The 18712-nt window shown below is 27.5% G+C and overlaps 3 protein-coding genes across 3 annotated transcripts; all 3 read left to right on the plus strand.

Annotated features, from left to right (window-relative positions):
- The first annotated feature begins 583 nt into the window (after positions 1-583).
- LOC126845505 (BTB/POZ domain-containing protein 9-like) lies at positions 584-1933 on the plus strand. The gene is made up of 5 exons (XM_050584159.1): positions 584-657; positions 757-886; positions 1069-1299; positions 1386-1662; positions 1731-1933. Exons 1-5 carry the CDS (start codon positions 584-586, stop codon positions 1931-1933), a joined length of 915 nt encoding a protein of 304 aa, XP_050440116.1.
- Positions 1934-8667: 6734 nt separating this feature from the next.
- On the plus strand, positions 8668-11135 carry LOC126845506 (uncharacterized). The gene is made up of 3 exons (XM_050584160.1): positions 8668-8768; positions 10549-10762; positions 10987-11135. Exons 1-3 carry the CDS (start codon positions 8691-8693, stop codon positions 11133-11135), a joined length of 441 nt encoding a protein of 146 aa, XP_050440117.1. The 5' UTR covers positions 8668-8690.
- A 5067-nt stretch (positions 11136-16202) lies between these two features.
- On the plus strand, positions 16203-18192 carry LOC126845513 (uncharacterized). Its single transcript, XM_050584167.1, has 3 exons — positions 16203-16326; positions 17632-17812; positions 18016-18192. The coding sequence occupies exons 1-3, from the start codon at positions 16249-16251 to the stop codon at positions 18168-18170; spliced, it is 414 nt and encodes a 137-aa protein (XP_050440124.1). The 5' UTR covers positions 16203-16248; the 3' UTR covers positions 18171-18192.
- The last annotated feature ends 520 nt before the right edge of the window (positions 18193-18712 follow it).

The raw sequence follows: 18712 nt of genomic DNA on the forward strand, positions 1-18712 counted from the left end.
TGCTTATTAGAGACTTTTAGAGTACAAAGGGGGACGTTATAAAAATTTAAAAAATAGGGTCCAAAATTCAAAATGGCTGACTTACGGTCAAAAAAATGTTGTTTTTTAAATGGAAACCATGTTTTTTTTGTTAACCAAAGAAGTGTTCTTATCAAAACTAACAACTTTTGTAGGAAAATTTTTTCGGTAAAACCCATAATTTAAATGGTATAACCCATAATTTGTAAATTAAGTATCTTTAGCTATTTTTAGTTTTGTTATTTTATTTTAATGCACATGGTAACCTTGTCATGTATAGTAACCTTTGTATGTGTGGTAACCTTGGTCTACTTAATTTACAAATTATGGGTTATACCGAAAAAATTTCCTACAAAAGTTGTTAGTTTTGATAAGAACACTTCTTTGGTTAACAAAAAACAGGTTTCCATTAAAAAAAATTTTTTGACCGTAAGTCAGCCATTTTGAATTTTGGACCCTATTTTTTTAATTTTTATAACGTCCCCCTTTGTACTCTAAAAGTCTCTAATAAGCAACTTTTTGATTGGATTAGTATTTTTAGAGACAAATCGATTAGTATTTTAAAATGGGACACCCTGTATATTTGGACATTCAAAACAAATGGTTTCATCATCCCAAAAATGGTATAAATAATATCAAGTAGAATACAATTATCTTGCTTACCTCTGAGAAAGGTATCGTTCTTATCTTTTTTACTCCATAATTTAATGTTTGTATTATATAGTGTATTATTTTTAGGATCTTATTTTATGGAGGTGGTAGCAAAACTTCTGATTCGGACGTGCCAATAAAAGATGTATCATTAACTTTATTTCAAAGAATTTTTAAATATATTTATACTGGCCGAATAGATTTAAGGGATTTTAAGGTAACGAATAATCGACGTAGTTTAGCGGTTATTAAACGGCATAAATATAATTTGTATTAGTGATTTATTTGTGATCGTTTAGCCGGTAATATGTGTTCAATCTGTTAAATTAAATGATGTATTCAATTGAAAAAAGGTTAATAAAGAAAGATTAAACACATTTTTTATTATTTATTTTTCAGAATGAAGAAATTTTCGAATTACATAAGCTTTCGGATTACTTTGGGATTTCACATTTAAAACTTTCACTGAAAAAGTATTTGCAAAGAACCATTAACCAATACAATGCATGTACGTTCATTACTTTGGCAAGAATTTATAAAAACGAGGAGCTCGAAGTCGAATTCCTCAAATTTATCGATGACAACGCCGAGGAAGTATTGGATTCCAATGATTTTAGGACTTTGTCATCTGTAATGATAATTTTAAAAAAAAATAATAATAATAATATTGCTAGCGTAAGGTGAAAAGTTGAGAAACAATTGTTTTTTATTTTTAGGAAGTTCTTCAAGAAATCCTCAATCGGGACTCTTTTTATGCTAACGAATTGGTTATATTCCGTGAGGTTTGTCGCTGGGTCAATGAGAACCAAAACAAACTGAATCGTGATACAAAAATTAAAGTTTTATCGGCCGTCAGATATCCGATAATGAGTGTTGGAGAACAGTCTCAAGCTAGGGAATCACAACTGGTTAGGTCGGATATAATTTCTGCTGCCATGCAATTAAGAAGAAACACGTGGCCACAAGATAAGCCTCAATTACGGGGACGGCTAAGTATGCTTGTTGTACACATCAATTTGTATGTCACCAAATATGTTGGTTTTAATTATTGAATTTTTTAGTACTCGATGATCGTATTCGGTACGAGTCTCATAGTTCTCCACTTCCCGATTTGAATACAATTCATCAGTCTCGGGGTTTCGCGGTTAGATACATGGAAATCGGTACCAATATGATAAGGTTGACAAAACCATCATTTGTAAACTTTATAAATATAACGTTATGGGATCCTGTTGAAAGTAAAAAGTATGTTATGAACTTATAAATGTTTTATACTGAAATCATCATTATTTTAAAAAAAATTATTTGAATAATTATTCAAAACATTTGTAACTTTTATTTATTTAAAACCATTTTTATTTGTTGAGAATTTTTTTTAATCATAAGTAAAGCAAACAAATTTATCAATGATTGAAAAGTTGTTTTCTATTCTTAATGTTTATTAAGCATTAACTGTTCATATTTTGTATTCATTATTCGACAACTTTTCCACAACTCTGTTCCTAATATTTAATTTACAATCACTACTCTAAAATTTATTCAAATTGTTTGATATTGTAGGCCTTTCTCTTATTACATTGAAGTTTCAAATGACGGGCAAAATTGGAAGCGTGTTATAGATCATTCAAATGATAATTGTCAAGGAGATCAAGAACTGTGGATTCATCCACAAATTGTTCGGTATATACACATTGCTGGAACCAACAGGAGTGCTAATGCGCTTTTTCGTATTTGGAGACTCCTATACAAGACAAAAGATTAGTTACAGTAATTCGAGGAATGGCGGTTTACGTATGATTGTGGTTTGTATGTATGTTTACATGCATTTTTTTACAATTCTGATTCACATTTTTTTAACACACCTTCAAATGATAGCAGGGAATGGCTCTTTTATAACTTTAAAGAATATTCTAAATTATTCAATACAAATTAGTTCAAGATCACTCTTATTTTAATAAAAAATAAATTTGGGCCTTAAATTCATAAGTTCTGAAAAACCTAACAAAAATGGCTTATAAAATAAAATTAGAAGAATTACACTTTACAATTGCTACCATTCCAGCTCAGCATTTAACTATTAAATTAAAATAGAACTTTTAAGAATTTTAGTTGTATTTTAATATACACCTTCCTGACCTATTCATTTATGTAAAAAAACTTATTGTTTACCTAGAAATTAATTGGTGTATATTCAATATATATATATAATGATGTGTTGTGGTATAAGTATTAAGTTATTATATTATAAAATTTTTGTTTTTAAGTATGGGGTATTTATAAAAACGATTTAACTATATTTTAAGTTATCGGATCTGTTTTGTGTATAAATAAATTATATTATGTTATATAATTAATACTGGAGGCGAGTTTCTTTATACCAATTTTATCAATCAAATATTTTTGAACACATTTTGTATATTATCTTTCAGGATTTATCAATAAAAAATGCAGTATGCAAATGTTTCTCTACCTAACTAAATAGTACATTATTTTATATTTTCATAGATTTGCTTACTACTCTATTATAATTATAAGTATTGTTGACTTCTTTCTTTACCAAATACTCTTCAGTTGTAGAAATTTCATTGTTTTTGAACTGCACATCTAACGGTTTAGGTTCAATAACTTCAAACGATTTTTCAAAGGAGTGTTCTTATGTTTCATCATTTTCATGTTTAATTTTTTAAACTTCTAAACTCTATAACTGACATTTAACATTAGTTGTATTTCTGTGTGGTATATTATATACATAGAGGTTTAATAGGACAACTTGATTACATCATTTTAACTTTTTTATTTAATAACAAATATTTGTAATAATAATAATATAATACAGAAGACAGCTAATGGCCTAATTTGACGTAGCTTATATATAATAAATTTTGGTTTTGATATTGGTTTTGTTTTAATACTGATTCTGATATTGAGTGGTTCACAATAAAATTATCACCCTGTAAATTTTAAAGTAAAAAGTGCATACCTATACCCCAGGACTTTGCTATATTATATAAAAGGCCACAATTAAAATACAAACGTTAACGGTAATAAATAATACTTGTACAAAACTAATCAATTAATTAGTCATTAGACATACTTATAGAATTAATAACTTTTTTCGAAGTGTTCTTGCATAATTGTTTGGCTTGTACAGTTTAGATTATAAATGTACCGTTTCTGTGTTTGATTGTTTACCAATTGTAAAATGAGATAACCTAAAACATATATAAGATACAAAATACAATTTATTTTCTATAAAAAAGACTAAGGTAAAATAAAAAGTTTACAAACAAACACAACAAATAGTCTGAATTTTAATTTATTTAAATTAGATGAATAACACAATACTACAAGTTTTACTTGTACTTAAGTAGCTAAGACGACAAAGATTAAATCTAGAAGATAGACCATTTTACCGACTAGAATAATTTAAAGTAGCGTTGATGCCGTATCACTCGACTCAACTCCGAGTAAACAAATAGTAATAAACGAACACTTATAGATTATGATTCTATTTATTCACTATCAGTATTCTAAGTTAATGGAAGACAGCAAACACGGTAATAGTGTAATTAAATTCGAAATACAAAACGGTAGGTACTCACACAACGTAAAACCGTAAACAGCTGTGACCAGGGCTGCTAATTTATATTTATAATAAATTAATTACAGGCCAGTTAAAACTCAATTGTAACTCAAAAACGAAATACGACGCAACACGTTAGGCATTTATCACAGAATCCGACCAAGTTATTAAGATTAAAATCTAGAGATGCTCCCGAATCGGACCCGTAGCAACAATAATGAAAACAAATTGTATCTATGGCGCTTAAGCTAATTTAATTAGTTTTAATTCACAGAAAAGGCGAAATTACAAAAATAAATCTCAATTCTCAACAGCAACGCAACTTTCTTTTAACAACTAATTTGTGATTTTAATGCACACTACACAACAACGCATACGCAGACATTTTCTTGACAAATTTGTGATAGTGTGTGTGTGATAAGGAGTGATTGCCACTGGTACACCCATAGAAAACACGGTTTTAGATAAATATTATATTATCTATGATATTATATTATCTATAACCGTCTAGAAAAGTGATAGGGTATACCGTAGCGTGGAGGTAAGCTGTCACTCGTTTTAAATGGTCATTGTTTAAATACAAATCAAATACATTCGTATTTAATCAACGAAACGGCTAACAGATCAATTGTTTCCCAACTCTTGTATCAAAGCTTGTTGTAAACTTACCTTCATCGACACCCTATATAATGTATTAACTCGGTCACCTTAGACATTATCCGTAATGGAACACCTTTCGATGATTGTGTTAGAACACATAGGCCCCACACTTGTAAAATTTATATTTAATACAATAATATCAACAAAAAAAATAGGTGTTCAATAAAACCAGTCCAGTGGGATCGGTACTATGTTTAAAAACTGACCAAATCTGTGAAAAATTAGCAAGATGATCTAATTACACAACTTTTAAAATTATTTTTTCTCGACTCTGAGTCATGGCGAAAGTTTGATAATAAGTGACTTTCGTAGAAGACATTGTCTATCGTATCTATTGGACTTTTATTATTTATTGTTTTTATGACTAACTTTTTATTTTCTCTACGGTGTCTAAAAGGCAGATTTTCGATTTTGTTAATAGGAAATTATATACTGTTTTTTTTTTGTATATTGTTTACTAAATTATTGTTTATACTATACCACCAATCGTAGCCCTGACTGCTTTAAGTTATAAATAGTTACCGTTAGGTAAGGTAAACGTGCTCGAGTAGCAAAACCGAGTTTCATACGATAATATTTTAATTATTAATTGTAAAAATATATATTATACATTTTATATTGTTATTTACATTGATTTACAAGACGGTGCCATGGTTAGCATTCTGGACTTTGAATCTAGCGATCCGAGTTCAAATCTCGGTGGGACCTTGCAGCTTTTTGCATTTTTTCACACGTTTTTAAACAAATTTTCCCCACACAATATACATGTATTTGAATAAATGTACACATTTTTTATAATCCGTTAACAATGATCATAGATTTTAAAGTAAGAACCAAATTACTTTAGCTTCCGTACAAAACTAAGAACTTGTGTCCAAAATACAATGCTATACATGATATTTTTATTTTTTACAATAATGCGGTTGACTTATGACTGTGTAAAAAACAATAGATCCACGCTATAAAAACATTAATTAATTCAAAACTTGTTTTTATACGTTTCTATTTTTGCTTTACGTTTTATAATTCCAGCTGTAGTACCTAGACATTTTTTACTAATGTAAGAAAAATTGAAGTAAACTCACTGAAAGAACTTGTGTTGAAGGTATCTTTTGGTACTTGTATCTTATGACCTTTGTTGAAGGCTTACAATTGAATAAATATTCAAAAATGGCCCTTTTGACATACAAGTATAAAAGTTTTTTATCTTGGGCTATAATTGTTGTTTAATTTATTAGACTGATCTAAATCGATTATATTAGACCTATACGGGAAACCTTTGTAATTAGAACTCTTTGAAATAATTATTATAGTACCTATAGTCAATAGTGTATTCTCACGGGTGTGAGCTTTAATTCATGAGCATTAAGGGAAGACTGGTAACCAAATGTTTTGAAAAAGGTGTTTTTCTCGATTTCGAATGGGAAGGGTTGACTTTTTTAAATTTTTCGCCCAATAAAGTACAATTTCGAATTTATAGAGTTGCTAAAAATATCATGGGTGCAGACACCAAACAAAAAAACACAGCATTGTAAATACAATACCTTTTTTGAAGCTAAAAAATCTCTGTTTCATTAGTTGTGTGTAATCGTAATGTTTTAAAAAATGTGTTATAAATTTGAAAATTATTAAAAACCCTGTGATGATTCTGATTATGTAGCCGTATTGAAATATTTAATATTACACATCATTGCAGTGCATATTGTTGTGTGGTATGTGACCCACTAAGTTATTTGTTTTACGACGATTTGTTATTTTGTTTCTTCAACGGTGCAAAAACATAATGATGATTTTGACTCATTGACCTGTTCGCAATATGTATATTCGAAGCGTGATTCTTCTTTATTTTTTTATCATGTCCCTTGCGCATTTAACACACATGTGTGTAAATATAAGGTATTTTATACCCATAAAATGACTTGTTATTCTGGCTTTTTTCATCGGTGCAGAGCATACAGCGATACTGTATTTTATATCAATCTAACGTAAGGCATTTGTTTTGCGATGAGCTGTTTTTTGCTTTTGTATGTTTACCACCGAGCCAAAATCGTAACGACAGAAAATGTACTCAAACGACGATGCGCCATATACAAATAGAAATTTAGAAATTGTTTTGAAAAACAGACAATAACAATCGGCATTATGATATTTAAGCAAGTGTTTGTGTACCTACTGGTATGCTCTGAAATCAAGCCTCAACTACGAAATTTACGGTTTTTAAAACTTCATAATTATGACACAGCAAACCTGGGGATTATTTAAAAACAAATTATTCAACACAATTTTTAGTAATCATTTTTAAAAAAAGATTAAGATAATAATATTATTTTAACGAATATCCAAATAGTAATTTCATATAAATTTCTATTCGAACACATTTTAAATAGATAAAAAAAAAATTGTAAAAAGCTGCTTAAATCCATTTATAAATATTAACTTTAAATAATTTGTATTAATACTTTTATTCGATTGTTGTAAAAATTATAGCCGGATCTTTTTGATTTATTGACTTATTTTAAGTAAAATAATCGCATTTTAATATTGAAAAAAATGCAAATTTAATTTATTTAATTACAAGAAACTGAAATTTTTTTTTAATGAAATCGGGCTTCCTGCATAACATGTTTATTAACTAGCCAAAGAACTCGAATCTCTTTACAGATTTGAAATTGGACCATCTATGTAGTCGAAATTTTGTCTGGATTTTTGGTCTAAAATAAACCCAAATGGCTTTTACTCATAAAAAAAATTATTTAAACTAAAAACAATACCTCGCAACTTATACAAATTAACCGGTAAAAGTATTGGAATGGTCGAAATTAATTTTAACCTCATTTTTCTTAAACATTGCCGATACAAAACTTCTTAAAATCAGACCACGTGCAATTCCCATGTAGCGTAGTGTATTACACATGATACAGAAAAGAAAATATCTGCTGATTGAGCAATACCTAATTTTTTTAATAGAAAAGGCTAATAAAGAAGAAGTTATAGAGCATCATAATTTAAAGTTGAAAAAGATGTACATTTTTTTGGGCGTTTTTCTCGATTTCAAATGGGAAGGGTTAACTTTTTTTAATTTTTGGCCCAATAAACAATACCGCAATGATGTTAGTAGCAACACTCAAAAATGTTGAGTATTAAAGACGAATTACTCAAATCCATTAATTGATGCCGTTCATATAAATTGTCAGGTACCTAATTTATGACACTATAAATGTTTTTTTACATTTTATTATCTATGTACTTTGATAATCTATTATGTGGTCAGTATCATGTTTTAACTGAGATACTTTGTTTTTATCTATAAATGAGAAATTCAAGTTTTTGTACATTGTGCGGTTTTGTTTCCAATGTTTACATAAACAAAAATGTAGTAGTTGTCAACTGATTTCAAAGACTCTACCGACATATATTCATTATGGCTTTTCCGTTGGATTGAAATTCAAACATTATAACACTAAAAAATTGTCCCGAAGAAACGTTTAGAAAAATGTTGTTCTAAAAGTTTTCTACGGAATCAATAACACAGTCATGCCATGTTAAACAAACAGTCACTCTGGTTAAATGTTTTGTGTTTGTGCAGTGAATTGTAGTGTGAATTTCTTTGACTTATATATATATATATATATATATATATATATATATAATATTTAAAAAAATGTTTGATCCAAAACTATTTACTATAAAACTGTCTGTTATTGAGCATAAGAATCATTATGTAGTAGTTTTCAGATAAAGTTGGTAGCCTTATTGAAAGCCATAACATATTAATATAATGACGAATATAAACTATTTTATTTTTTTGTGTCTGACATTTTATACACCATCAGTCAACTCTAACCCAGATAAGGAGGTAAATATAGTTTTTTTCAACAATTACTTATACATATTTTGTAAATCATTTGTATTAAATTCGGTACAGTAAACTAAACGTTTAACATGTATGGTATTCCACTATTGTTAAATCTCTTAAGTATACTTATACCTTAAAGGTAACTAATTATTTTTAAAGTTTGTCAAAAAATAAAAATAAAAGTATGTATACAAAAGTAGCTTATGCTATAATTTTGACTAATCGATAACGAAGTTTTAAATAAGTACTTAAAGAGTTATAAGTGGCAGAGGAATAATAAAATTCAATGTTCAAATAAATATATATTTTAAATATAATTAAAAATCATTAATGATAATACTTAATATTATGACTAGACCAAATCTCGTGAGAATTTAACTTTGTATTACTGCTGCTATACCATTATTGAAAAAATATTATTTTTAAAATCTCCATATAAGGTTATAGTATTGTTAAAAATGTAAAATATGTAACAGGCACCAGCCAACAGCTAGTGGCTATAAACGTTAGTAATATTTAACTAATAAGTAATATTTGTAAAAGGGGGGTTAAAAATAAATTATTTTATGTTCTTCTCTTGGGAATATATTATTTGGATAAAAAGATAATTTTTGATATTTTTTTTAGATTTTTAAACCCATTCCTAGATATGGTTCGTGTCGATTTTATAATTTAAGCTTAAGTTTTTTTTCGTTTAATAAAAAATTATAAATTTTGGAGTACGAACGATTGAAACATGAATCATCGACCATTCCTACTAAATTCAACAAGACATTGATTATGTGTTAATTTGAAAGTGATTTTATCCGAGAGGACTAGTACAGTAGAGTATAGGCATAATGTAATCAAAGCAATGAGGAAACGGAGAGGTCACTGGTCTACAGGAATTATTATAAATAAAAGTGATACAATTGAATAGAATCACTTTCAAATAAACGCTTTGATGCTCATTTGTAAATACAGAATCTTAATTTAAAACTTTCTAACTTTGCTGGTTTATACTGTGCTTGGTTTGGACTGTACTGGCTTGAAAATACTAACTACCGATTTGCATCGAAGCGTTTTTTCGAAAGTGATTTTATCACTTTCAGATTTAAAAATTCCTGTAAACCTGTGACCTCCCCGTCCCAACTATGCTCCGTCCCCATTATGCCCCGACCCCACTGTACTGGTTTTTTAAATAGTAATCAAAGACCAAAGTGATTTTATCCGAGAGGACTAGTACAGTAGACTATAGGCAATGGGTAATGTAATCAAAGCATAGAGGCGACGGATAGGTCACAGGTCTACAGGAATTGTCATAAATAAAAGTGAACAGCTAATAATAGGCTATTTAAAGTACTCCAAATTAAAACATATGTCCCATAAATAAAAATATATTTGTTTCATTTTGGAGATACAACTTTTTTTTAGTTGGCGAATAAAAAAACGAAATTTATCTGGAATTTTATCCGACCCATGTTCGTAAACCTCAATCATAAATGAGTTTTAGTCGTACAAATTTTGTTTTAAAGTAAATAGCTAATTAAATTGTGGTTTATATAAAAATTGGTTCACGGGTAAAAATTTAAGTTCATCTTGATTAAGTGAATAATGGAAAAACTTGATTTTTTCGTGAATTTATTTAACCATACATTTATTGGAATTATGCAGTTCTCTGGCTTGTGTCACGTTAATGATTGTTCGGTTTAGGTTGCATCTCTAGCCTAAATGAATTTAAATTGTATTATTCGTTTTTTATGTAACGACGTGTAATAATATCAGTGTAATTAAATTTCAGACCGCAGAACTCCTTTTTCAAACGATTATAAAAGATATCAATCATCACCATAAGTATGCAAGTAAGTATAATAAGTATGCAACTCAATTGAATGGCATGACGCTTAGACAATTTATGGATTATATTCCTGAAGATTCCAAAAACACTGCGCAGATTGCGGCATCGCAGCGTTTTGGTCGCTTCCATTTCGACACCGACACAGTGCCATTTACACGTAAACATTAATTTTACTTCATTTATCATTAAATAATAATTTTTAAGAAACTGTTTATATGAAGTTAACATAAAATAGAAATGGTATAGTTGTCATAAAAATTCCTGGCATTTAACATTTCTTTTAGTCAGTTATGCGGTGTATAACTGCTGTTTGTATTCTAAATAATTTGTATAAATTGATCTTTCGTTTTTAAGTTAAAGAAAGTTTTTTTTTTGTTTCAGAAATCATAGATCAAGACGATTTTTATGGTCTAATAAAAAAAATCTGTAACATATTAACCAAAGAAATAGATCAATACGCTGGACAAATAGAGGATGCAATTGCTATAAAAAACGCTAAAAAAAAGAAGCTTCAAAACAAGCTTCAGTAGAATGAAATAAAATTCATTTAAATCCTTGTTAAATAATTTAATTCAATTATTGACAAATGTTAATTTTCAACTTAATTAAATGTGTGTAAAACATACAATTATTTTAATGTATTTATTTATTTGAGTAAAACGTCCATCAGTGGTAATGAGTCCAGTACAAGTTAAAAAACGACACTTTAGGAAATTTATATACCTAATCGGCTTATTAGGTATATTATTTTTATTGATTCAAAAGTTTTAAATGTTTACCTTAGAATTAAAAAGTTTCTATATACTATTTGTAGAAAAAAATGGTAAAATGTCTGTTGTAACATGTTAAACATTATTTTTTACATTTAATTCAAAATCAAAAGTAATGATTCATCAAACAGATTTTTCAGGGTATATTTTTTTGAAAAATAATAATATTAAACGACAAACGTATAAAACTATAATTTTAGGTCATCGAAATTTAATAGTTATTAATTATGATAGAATAATTGTTTTTGATATTTCTATAAGAAGCAATTTTTTAAATAAATAAATAAATAAGACTACATTTGTTATCTAACACGGATACGTATAGCTGTGTTATTCATTTGTCTTGGACTTTAAAAACAATATATTTAAATAAGATAAATTATAGATTGAAGTGATGATTTCGTATACCTGTTCAAACTGTTGCCTGTTATTCATACATCAATTAAACATTAGGTACCTTTCAGGTATGATTTCTGATTTATACAGTTGCTATTACAACTGTATGTTATAAAATTGCGTTCAAACAAACTCCACGGTGTTAATATTAGTGATGAAAATATATATACTAATTAAGAATAGCCTGTGGGAAGCAATTCATATAGTGCAGGATTGGAATAAAAAATTAGAAAACCATAACCCAAAATGATATAAAATCTATTTATTTGAGGAAAATCCGTGTAAATATGAAGTAACTTTAAAGACAACAGACTCCTGAAAATGTTCGGTAAACTTGGGTATAAATCTGAAGCTTATCAAACTACGAAAAATGCGTTGATTTTTTTATGAAATTTTTGCATCGTGTCCATGTAAGGGTAGGTAATTTGTAATTTTCACAAAATTTTACACAATTTACAATTTTTTATAAAATATCTCGATTTTTCATGTTTATTTATTTTGGCTAAAAGATGTATTAAATCTTTTACACCAGTCTTGCTCCAAAATATCTCACCTCCAAAACAAACACAAGGGAAACAAAATAACGTTAATAATGACTTTGTGGTAGTTTCACGAGCACAAAGCCATTTGAACTTTTGATAAAGCCCAGTATTAAAACGACGAGTGTATTCATTTTGTCCTTTTTTTTGGTTGAATTGGGTAAACTTGGTAAAGGTCTACCTAATTTTTTTATTTTCCATTTTTTTTTTTCTAATGAAATACATTAAAATCGCACATAGCCACGAGCCGTCACTGATATAGCGTTAAAATCAAATTAAATGATGTTATGGTTTTTGAATGCATGTTTTTTTACATGAAATTGTGTATAAAATTGGTGACTGTTTGAACAAGTACACTAAAACAATATCAAAGTACGTTTTTTCTTATTTCAATTTACAGTTTTAGACAAATAAATGGCACGACTTACAATATGTTTTGAGAACGTTCCCGTGCAAGAAAATAAGTACACATTTACTGTATAAAGTAATAACGATAATAAAATAGTTCATGGCCGCGTTAGATAGATTCAAATAAGTGCCATGCGACCGATTTCAGCAATTTAAGTCCTCGTACAAAAACATTAAGTTACAAAATCTATCAATTTCTTTTTCAAAATGACTGTTAATTAATTATTTTGTATAATTTTCCCCCAAAAAAAAAAAAAAGTGGTGACTATCATATGTTTGAAAGATATTTGATACACACTAAATTTAGTCTTAACTTTAGGACTTAGTTACAATTTGTCCCACCCCCTCCCCTATAAAAATCGTTATTAGAGGAGTTTCTACTTCTTTGACCGTAAACGTATTGTTTACTGTTTTCTTGGTTTTTTTTTCAACAAAATATAGTGATAGAATATACTGAATATATTTAGAATGCAACGTGCGTTTTGGTCTACACCAATATTAACCTTAAGTGATTCTAGGAGGGAGGGGGGAGGACACTAGGGTTTTATACACCTCATAGACAATATTGAAAATATTTTAGTATTAGGGTGGGTACGATTAGGGTTGATCTTCTATCTATACAAATGCATTGTCATAGTTATCATTATATTATTTTAATTGACAATATAATGAAAATGTTTTCATTACCTGTTGACTGTTGATTCAATCACACATAGCAACCTGAAAATTGACTACGGTCAATGTGTAATTGTTCCCTATTTTCATGAGTTTTCTTCTTAATAAAAATAAGTTTGACTAGAGATTTTTGAGAACATTTTATGAGGTCTTGAACCAAGCAAAACTTTAGTTATGGTTACATTAACGTTTTAGAAGTGATTTAAGTTTTAATAAATACTTATACATTGTGCTTGGAATATAAATACGGTATTAAAACCTGAAGATTTGTTTCTGGAATCAACTGATTTAGTATTCTATCAATTACGATTCAGAATTAAAAACTACAGAACAAAGTTAAATGGTTACGCGGAACAACAAATCATATGGAAAAAAAATGTTTCATTAATTTTTTAACAACCTAGCAGTAATTTTTACTCAGTCTGTAGACAGTGGTATTACTATTTCTATATGCACCCGTTAAAATTAAAAACAGCTTAGGTATACAAAAATAATCTGTTTTTATTGAGAATTTTACCCATAACTAATGTAACAGAGATTTGTTTATTAATAAGTTGATAAATACTCATATAAATAATAATATATTTTTTTAATAAATGTATAATAAAAGAAACAAATGCAAAATTAATTGCGGCCAATTAATGTATTTGTGGTTAAAAACATCGTTCATAAACTATAATTCTAACAAATTTGTAATTCAAATTAATCGTCATCAATTGTATTTTTTGCATGTAATAAGAGGACTTAAAAAATATATTATCTTAATCGTAATTTTGTACTTAAAAGCTATAAATTTGGCTTAGTTAATTTAACAAGGACTCGCTCTGATGCAGACATGGGACGATTTTTTGGTATTTCGTTGTTTCTCTTTACTAATATACCTACTAAATATTATTCATAAATAATATAATATTTAGTTTAATTAAAAAATATAACTGAGAAGTAAAAACGATGAGGAGTACTATAAAACCCTAGTCCTCTCCCCACGGGGACCGTGAGGTAACGCTCCCCGTTATAATATAACAATAACTAACATTAATGTTATGGAAACGTTTTAAATTCAATTTAAATCATCAAATTCAGAGATAAGTTTTCTTGATTTAAATTTTTTTATTTTTTACCAAAATATTATTGAAACTAACATGTTAAAATAATTTGTTATTCACAAATATGAAAACTATAGATTAGATAACTTAATTAACACAAATTAATTTATTATAACCACCTTTAATTAAAGAGTAATCTCGTGTACTCAAGTACAAAAGACCTAATATAATAGAAATATAAAACAAAATATATTAGTTGTCTAACTAGTTTATGCTCATTACTTATGATTTATGTTCTATGAAATATCATAGAATAAATACAATTTTTTAAAAATATATTTTTTGTAAAAACAATTGAAATCCAAAAGTAATCCATATTATGTATGTTTCAGTTCTATTTTATATTATTTATTCATTAATTTTTTTAAATTTGTATTTAAGACTTAAGTACCTACCTAGGTAAATTAAATATGATAATTTAAATATCATTGTAATATCTTTGATCCAATAAATTTTTGTTTTATTTATATTGGCCATTTTTTATACTTATATAAATTATATTATATATTATACATCAATAAAATAATAATACTCTTTGTTTAAATATATTGTATTCAATTAATTTAAATGATAGGTAACCAATAGATATACCAATTCTTAGTGGTATTGGGAGGTGTTGCCCCCCCCCCCCTTACACAAGGTATTTTTTTTAGTTAAAATATTTTTTTTATGAGTAAAAGCCATTTGGGTTTTTTTTAGACCAAAAATCCAGACAAAATTTCGACTACAAGCTTCTTGTAATTAAATAAATTAAATTTGCAATTTTTTCAATATTGATATTCGATTATATTATTTTACATAAAATAAGAATAAAGCAAAAAAATCTGGCTATAATTTTTACAACAATCGAATAACAATAATAATACAAATTATTTAAAGTTAATTATTATAAATTGATTTAAACAGCCTTTAAAATATTTTTTACCCTAGGTATTTTAAATTCATATGAAATTTGGATATCCGTTAAAATAATATTTTTATCTTAATCTTCTTTTTAATAATTGTTTAAAAACTGTGTTGAGTAATTTGTTTTTAAATATAATCCCCCCTGAAAGTACATTTTCTGATTTGAAAAACAACGGTTTGGGAAATTTGAAACCGTCACGTGACCAATCTGACAATGTATTACAATCAAAGGTGTACTCAACGAAAATCGAAAACACGTTAAATGCAAATGTATTGGATATGTATGCAAATCTCCCAAAGATATATAAAGGTATATAAAAACGAACACGGCAATCATTTTCTGTCGTTACGATTTTGGCTAGATGGTAAACATCCAAAAGAAAAACAGCTCATCGCAAAACCAAATGGCAAGGGCCTGCGTTAGATTTATAGGTACAAAATACAGTATTACTATTTACTCTGCGCCGATGAAAAAAGCCAGAACAACAAGTCACTGTATGAGCAAAAAATAATTTATATTTCCACACATGTGTTACATGCGCAAGGGACACTAAAAAATAGTCCCAATGAAACGTTTAGAAAATTGTTGTTCTAAAAGTTTTCTGTGGAGGCAACAACACAGTCATGTCATGTTAAACAAATAGTCCGCTCTTTGGTAGAATTTTTTGTGTTTGTGCAGTGAACTGTAGTGTGAATGTCTTCGACATATATCAATATTTCAAAAAAATGTTTCATCCAAAACTATTTACTATAAAACTGCCTGTTATTGAGCATAACAATCATTGTGCAGTAGATTTCAGATAAAGTCGGTAGCCTTATTGAAAGCGATAACATATTAATACAATGACGAATATAAAATTTTTTATTTTGTTGTGTCTGACATTTTATACTCCATCGGTTAACAGCGAGAGCACAGAAGAGGTAAATATAATTTTTTCCAACAATTACTAACGATAATAATAATATTCGTATGGCGTATTTGACCGGGAGGGCTGTAGCTACAATTATTACTTATACATATTTTGTAAATCATTTGTATTACATTTCGTACAGTAAACTAAACGTTTAACATGTACCTATGGTATTCCACTATTGTTAAATCTCTTAAATATAATTGTACCTTAAAAGTAACTCATTATTTTTAAAGTTTATCAAAAAAAAAAACATTGTATGTATACAAAAATAGGATATGCTAAACTTTAAATTATATTATGACTAGACCAAATCTCATGAAAATCACTGTAAACCCGTGACCACCCCGTCCTCACTGTACTGAATTTTTTTAAATAAGACTATGCTTGTTTTCGAATTTCGATGATAATCTACAATTAGTCTGGTAAGAAAATCTCTCTTAGAGATGTGAGAAAAAAACACATAAGAGTACTAAAAAGAATATTAGGGTGGTACAAAAAAAATGTTTTTTTTAATTATCTTTTGTTCTTCTTTTGAGAATATATTATTTGGATGAAAAGATAATTTTTGATATTTTTTTTTAGATTTTTAAACCCATTTTTAGATGTGGTTCGGGTCAATTTTATGTCAAAAGTTTTTTAAATTTTTTTTTTGTTCAATAAAAAAATTCTTCAAAAAAAAAAAAGAAATAAATGTTGATATTCACTTGATAAAAAATTACGAAATTGCTAATGCTACGGAAAAAAATAGATGGAAACTTTTGATATCTTGATAAAAAAAAATCACAAAACTATCCAAAAAAATTCTATCATATACTTCATTATATTACGAAAATATTACGATTTTTTCTACTTAACATTAAAAATTTTAATCCTAATTTAGATTATTGATAATTATAATTTAACATTTATTTTTATTGTGTGTATTTAATTTAAATCAATTGGTCAAATTCTGTAAAATATATTTGTTTCATTTTGGAGATTCAATTTTTATTTAGTTGGCTAATAAAAAACGATATTTATCTGGAATTTCATCCGACCCATGTTCGTAGACCTCACTTAACTGTGGATAATATAAAAATTTGTTGACGGGTAAAAAGTTGAGTTCATCTTGATTAAGTGAATAATGGAAAAACTTGATTTTTTTCGTGAATTTATTTAACTATACATTTATTGGAATTATTCGGTTCTCTGGCTTGTATCACGTTAATGGTTGTTCGATTTTTGTTGATCTCTAGTTTAATCGAATTTCAATTGTATTATCAGTTTTTTATGTAACGACGTGTAAAAAATGATATGTGTAATTAAATTTCAGATACTAGATCGCACTTTATTAAAGATTTTGACACATGTCAATCAACACCAAAGGAATATTCAAATCACTGGCATTACTTTGAGACAGTTTATGGATTATGTGGGCAAGGCCACAAATACCGAAAAAACTGTGCTGCTTGTGGTACAACAACAACGTTATCTTGTCGATGCGGCAGATAAAAGTAAACATTAATTTTACTTAATTTATCATTAAAGAATAATTTTGAAAAAACTGTTTATACTATGGAGTTAACGTAAAATAGAAATGGTATTGTTGTAATTTTTTAGTCAGTTGTGCGGTGTTTAACTGCTGTTTGTATTGTAACAATATAAATAAATTGATGTTTCGTTTTCAAGTTAAAAGAAAGTTTTTGTTTTGTTTCAGTAACGATAACTAAAAACGAATTTGAAGCATTAATAACAGATATCTGCTTAGAACTCGGTACAACAATATCAACATACACAGGCTTAATAGAAACTGCAATAGACTCAAAACAAATAAATACGATTTTAAATCTTGTTAAAATTGAAGAACGTTAATTTTCAACCTAATCAAATGTTTTTAAAACAACTATTTTAATGTATTTATTTATTTAATGTTTTTTTTTTTAATTGCTTTTAACTAAACTCTTTGGTGTTAATATTAGTGATGAAAGTATGTAAACTATTTAAGAATAGCTTGTGGGAAGCAATTAATAAAGTTTTAAAATCAAATTAAATGATGTTGTTTTGGTTTTTGGATGCATATTTTTTTACATGAAATTGTGTATACAATAGGTGACCGTTTGAACAAGTACACTAAACGTCACAATATTATCAAAGTACATTTTTTTTTCTTATTTCAATAAATAGTTTTAATAGCACAAGACAAATAAATGACACAACATAGAATATGTTATGAGTACGTTTCCGCGATAGAAACTAAATATACAATTACTGAACACAATAATAACGATATTAGATGTATACAATATATATATATAATACAATATTGCAATATTGGATGGAGATATCCAAAAGGTGTTATAGGAATTAGTAGAAACGATATCATATTAGTATCAATTAATTTTGTTTACAATATT

This window comes from Adelges cooleyi, unplaced genomic scaffold, assembly GCF_023614345.1.
Source record: "Adelges cooleyi isolate 19-005CV unplaced genomic scaffold, UGA_ACOO_1.1 ACOO_flye_CR_arks_rails_tigmint_CR_PRNA_795, whole genome shotgun sequence".
Classification (NCBI taxonomy): Eukaryota; Metazoa; Arthropoda; class Insecta; order Hemiptera; family Adelgidae; genus Adelges; species Adelges cooleyi.

What these genes read in the sequence shown, in the direction of transcription:
- LOC126845506 (XM_050584160.1), top strand. Translation starts at nt 8,691, where the DNA reads ATGACGAATATAAACTATTTTATTTTTTTGTGTCTGACATTTTATACA. An exon ending in ACTCTAACCCAGATAAGGAG is followed by an intron (nt 8,769 to 10,548) that starts GTAAATATAGTT and finishes ATTAAATTTCAG; the next exon opens with ACCGCAGAACTCCTTTTTCA. An exon ending in CGACACAGTGCCATTTACAC is followed by an intron (nt 10,763 to 10,986) that starts GTAAACATTAAT and finishes TTTTTGTTTCAG; the next exon opens with AAATCATAGATCAAGACGAT.
- LOC126845505 (XM_050584159.1), top strand. Translation starts at nt 584, where the DNA reads ATGGGACACCCTGTATATTTGGACATTCAAAACAAATGGTTTCATCAT. An exon ending in AATGGTATAAATAATATCAA is followed by an intron (nt 658 to 756) that starts GTAGAATACAAT and finishes TATTATTTTTAG; the next exon opens with GATCTTATTTTATGGAGGTG. An exon ending in ATTTTAGGACTTTGTCATCT is followed by an intron (nt 1,300 to 1,385) that starts GTAATGATAATT and finishes TTTTATTTTTAG; the next exon opens with GAAGTTCTTCAAGAAATCCT.
- LOC126845513 (XM_050584167.1), top strand. Translation starts at nt 16,249, where the DNA reads ATGACGAATATAAAATTTTTTATTTTGTTGTGTCTGACATTTTATACT. An exon ending in ACAGCGAGAGCACAGAAGAG is followed by an intron (nt 16,327 to 17,631) that starts GTAAATATAATT and finishes ATTAAATTTCAG; the next exon opens with ATACTAGATCGCACTTTATT. An exon ending in TGTCGATGCGGCAGATAAAA is followed by an intron (nt 17,813 to 18,015) that starts GTAAACATTAAT and finishes GTTTTGTTTCAG; the next exon opens with TAACGATAACTAAAAACGAA.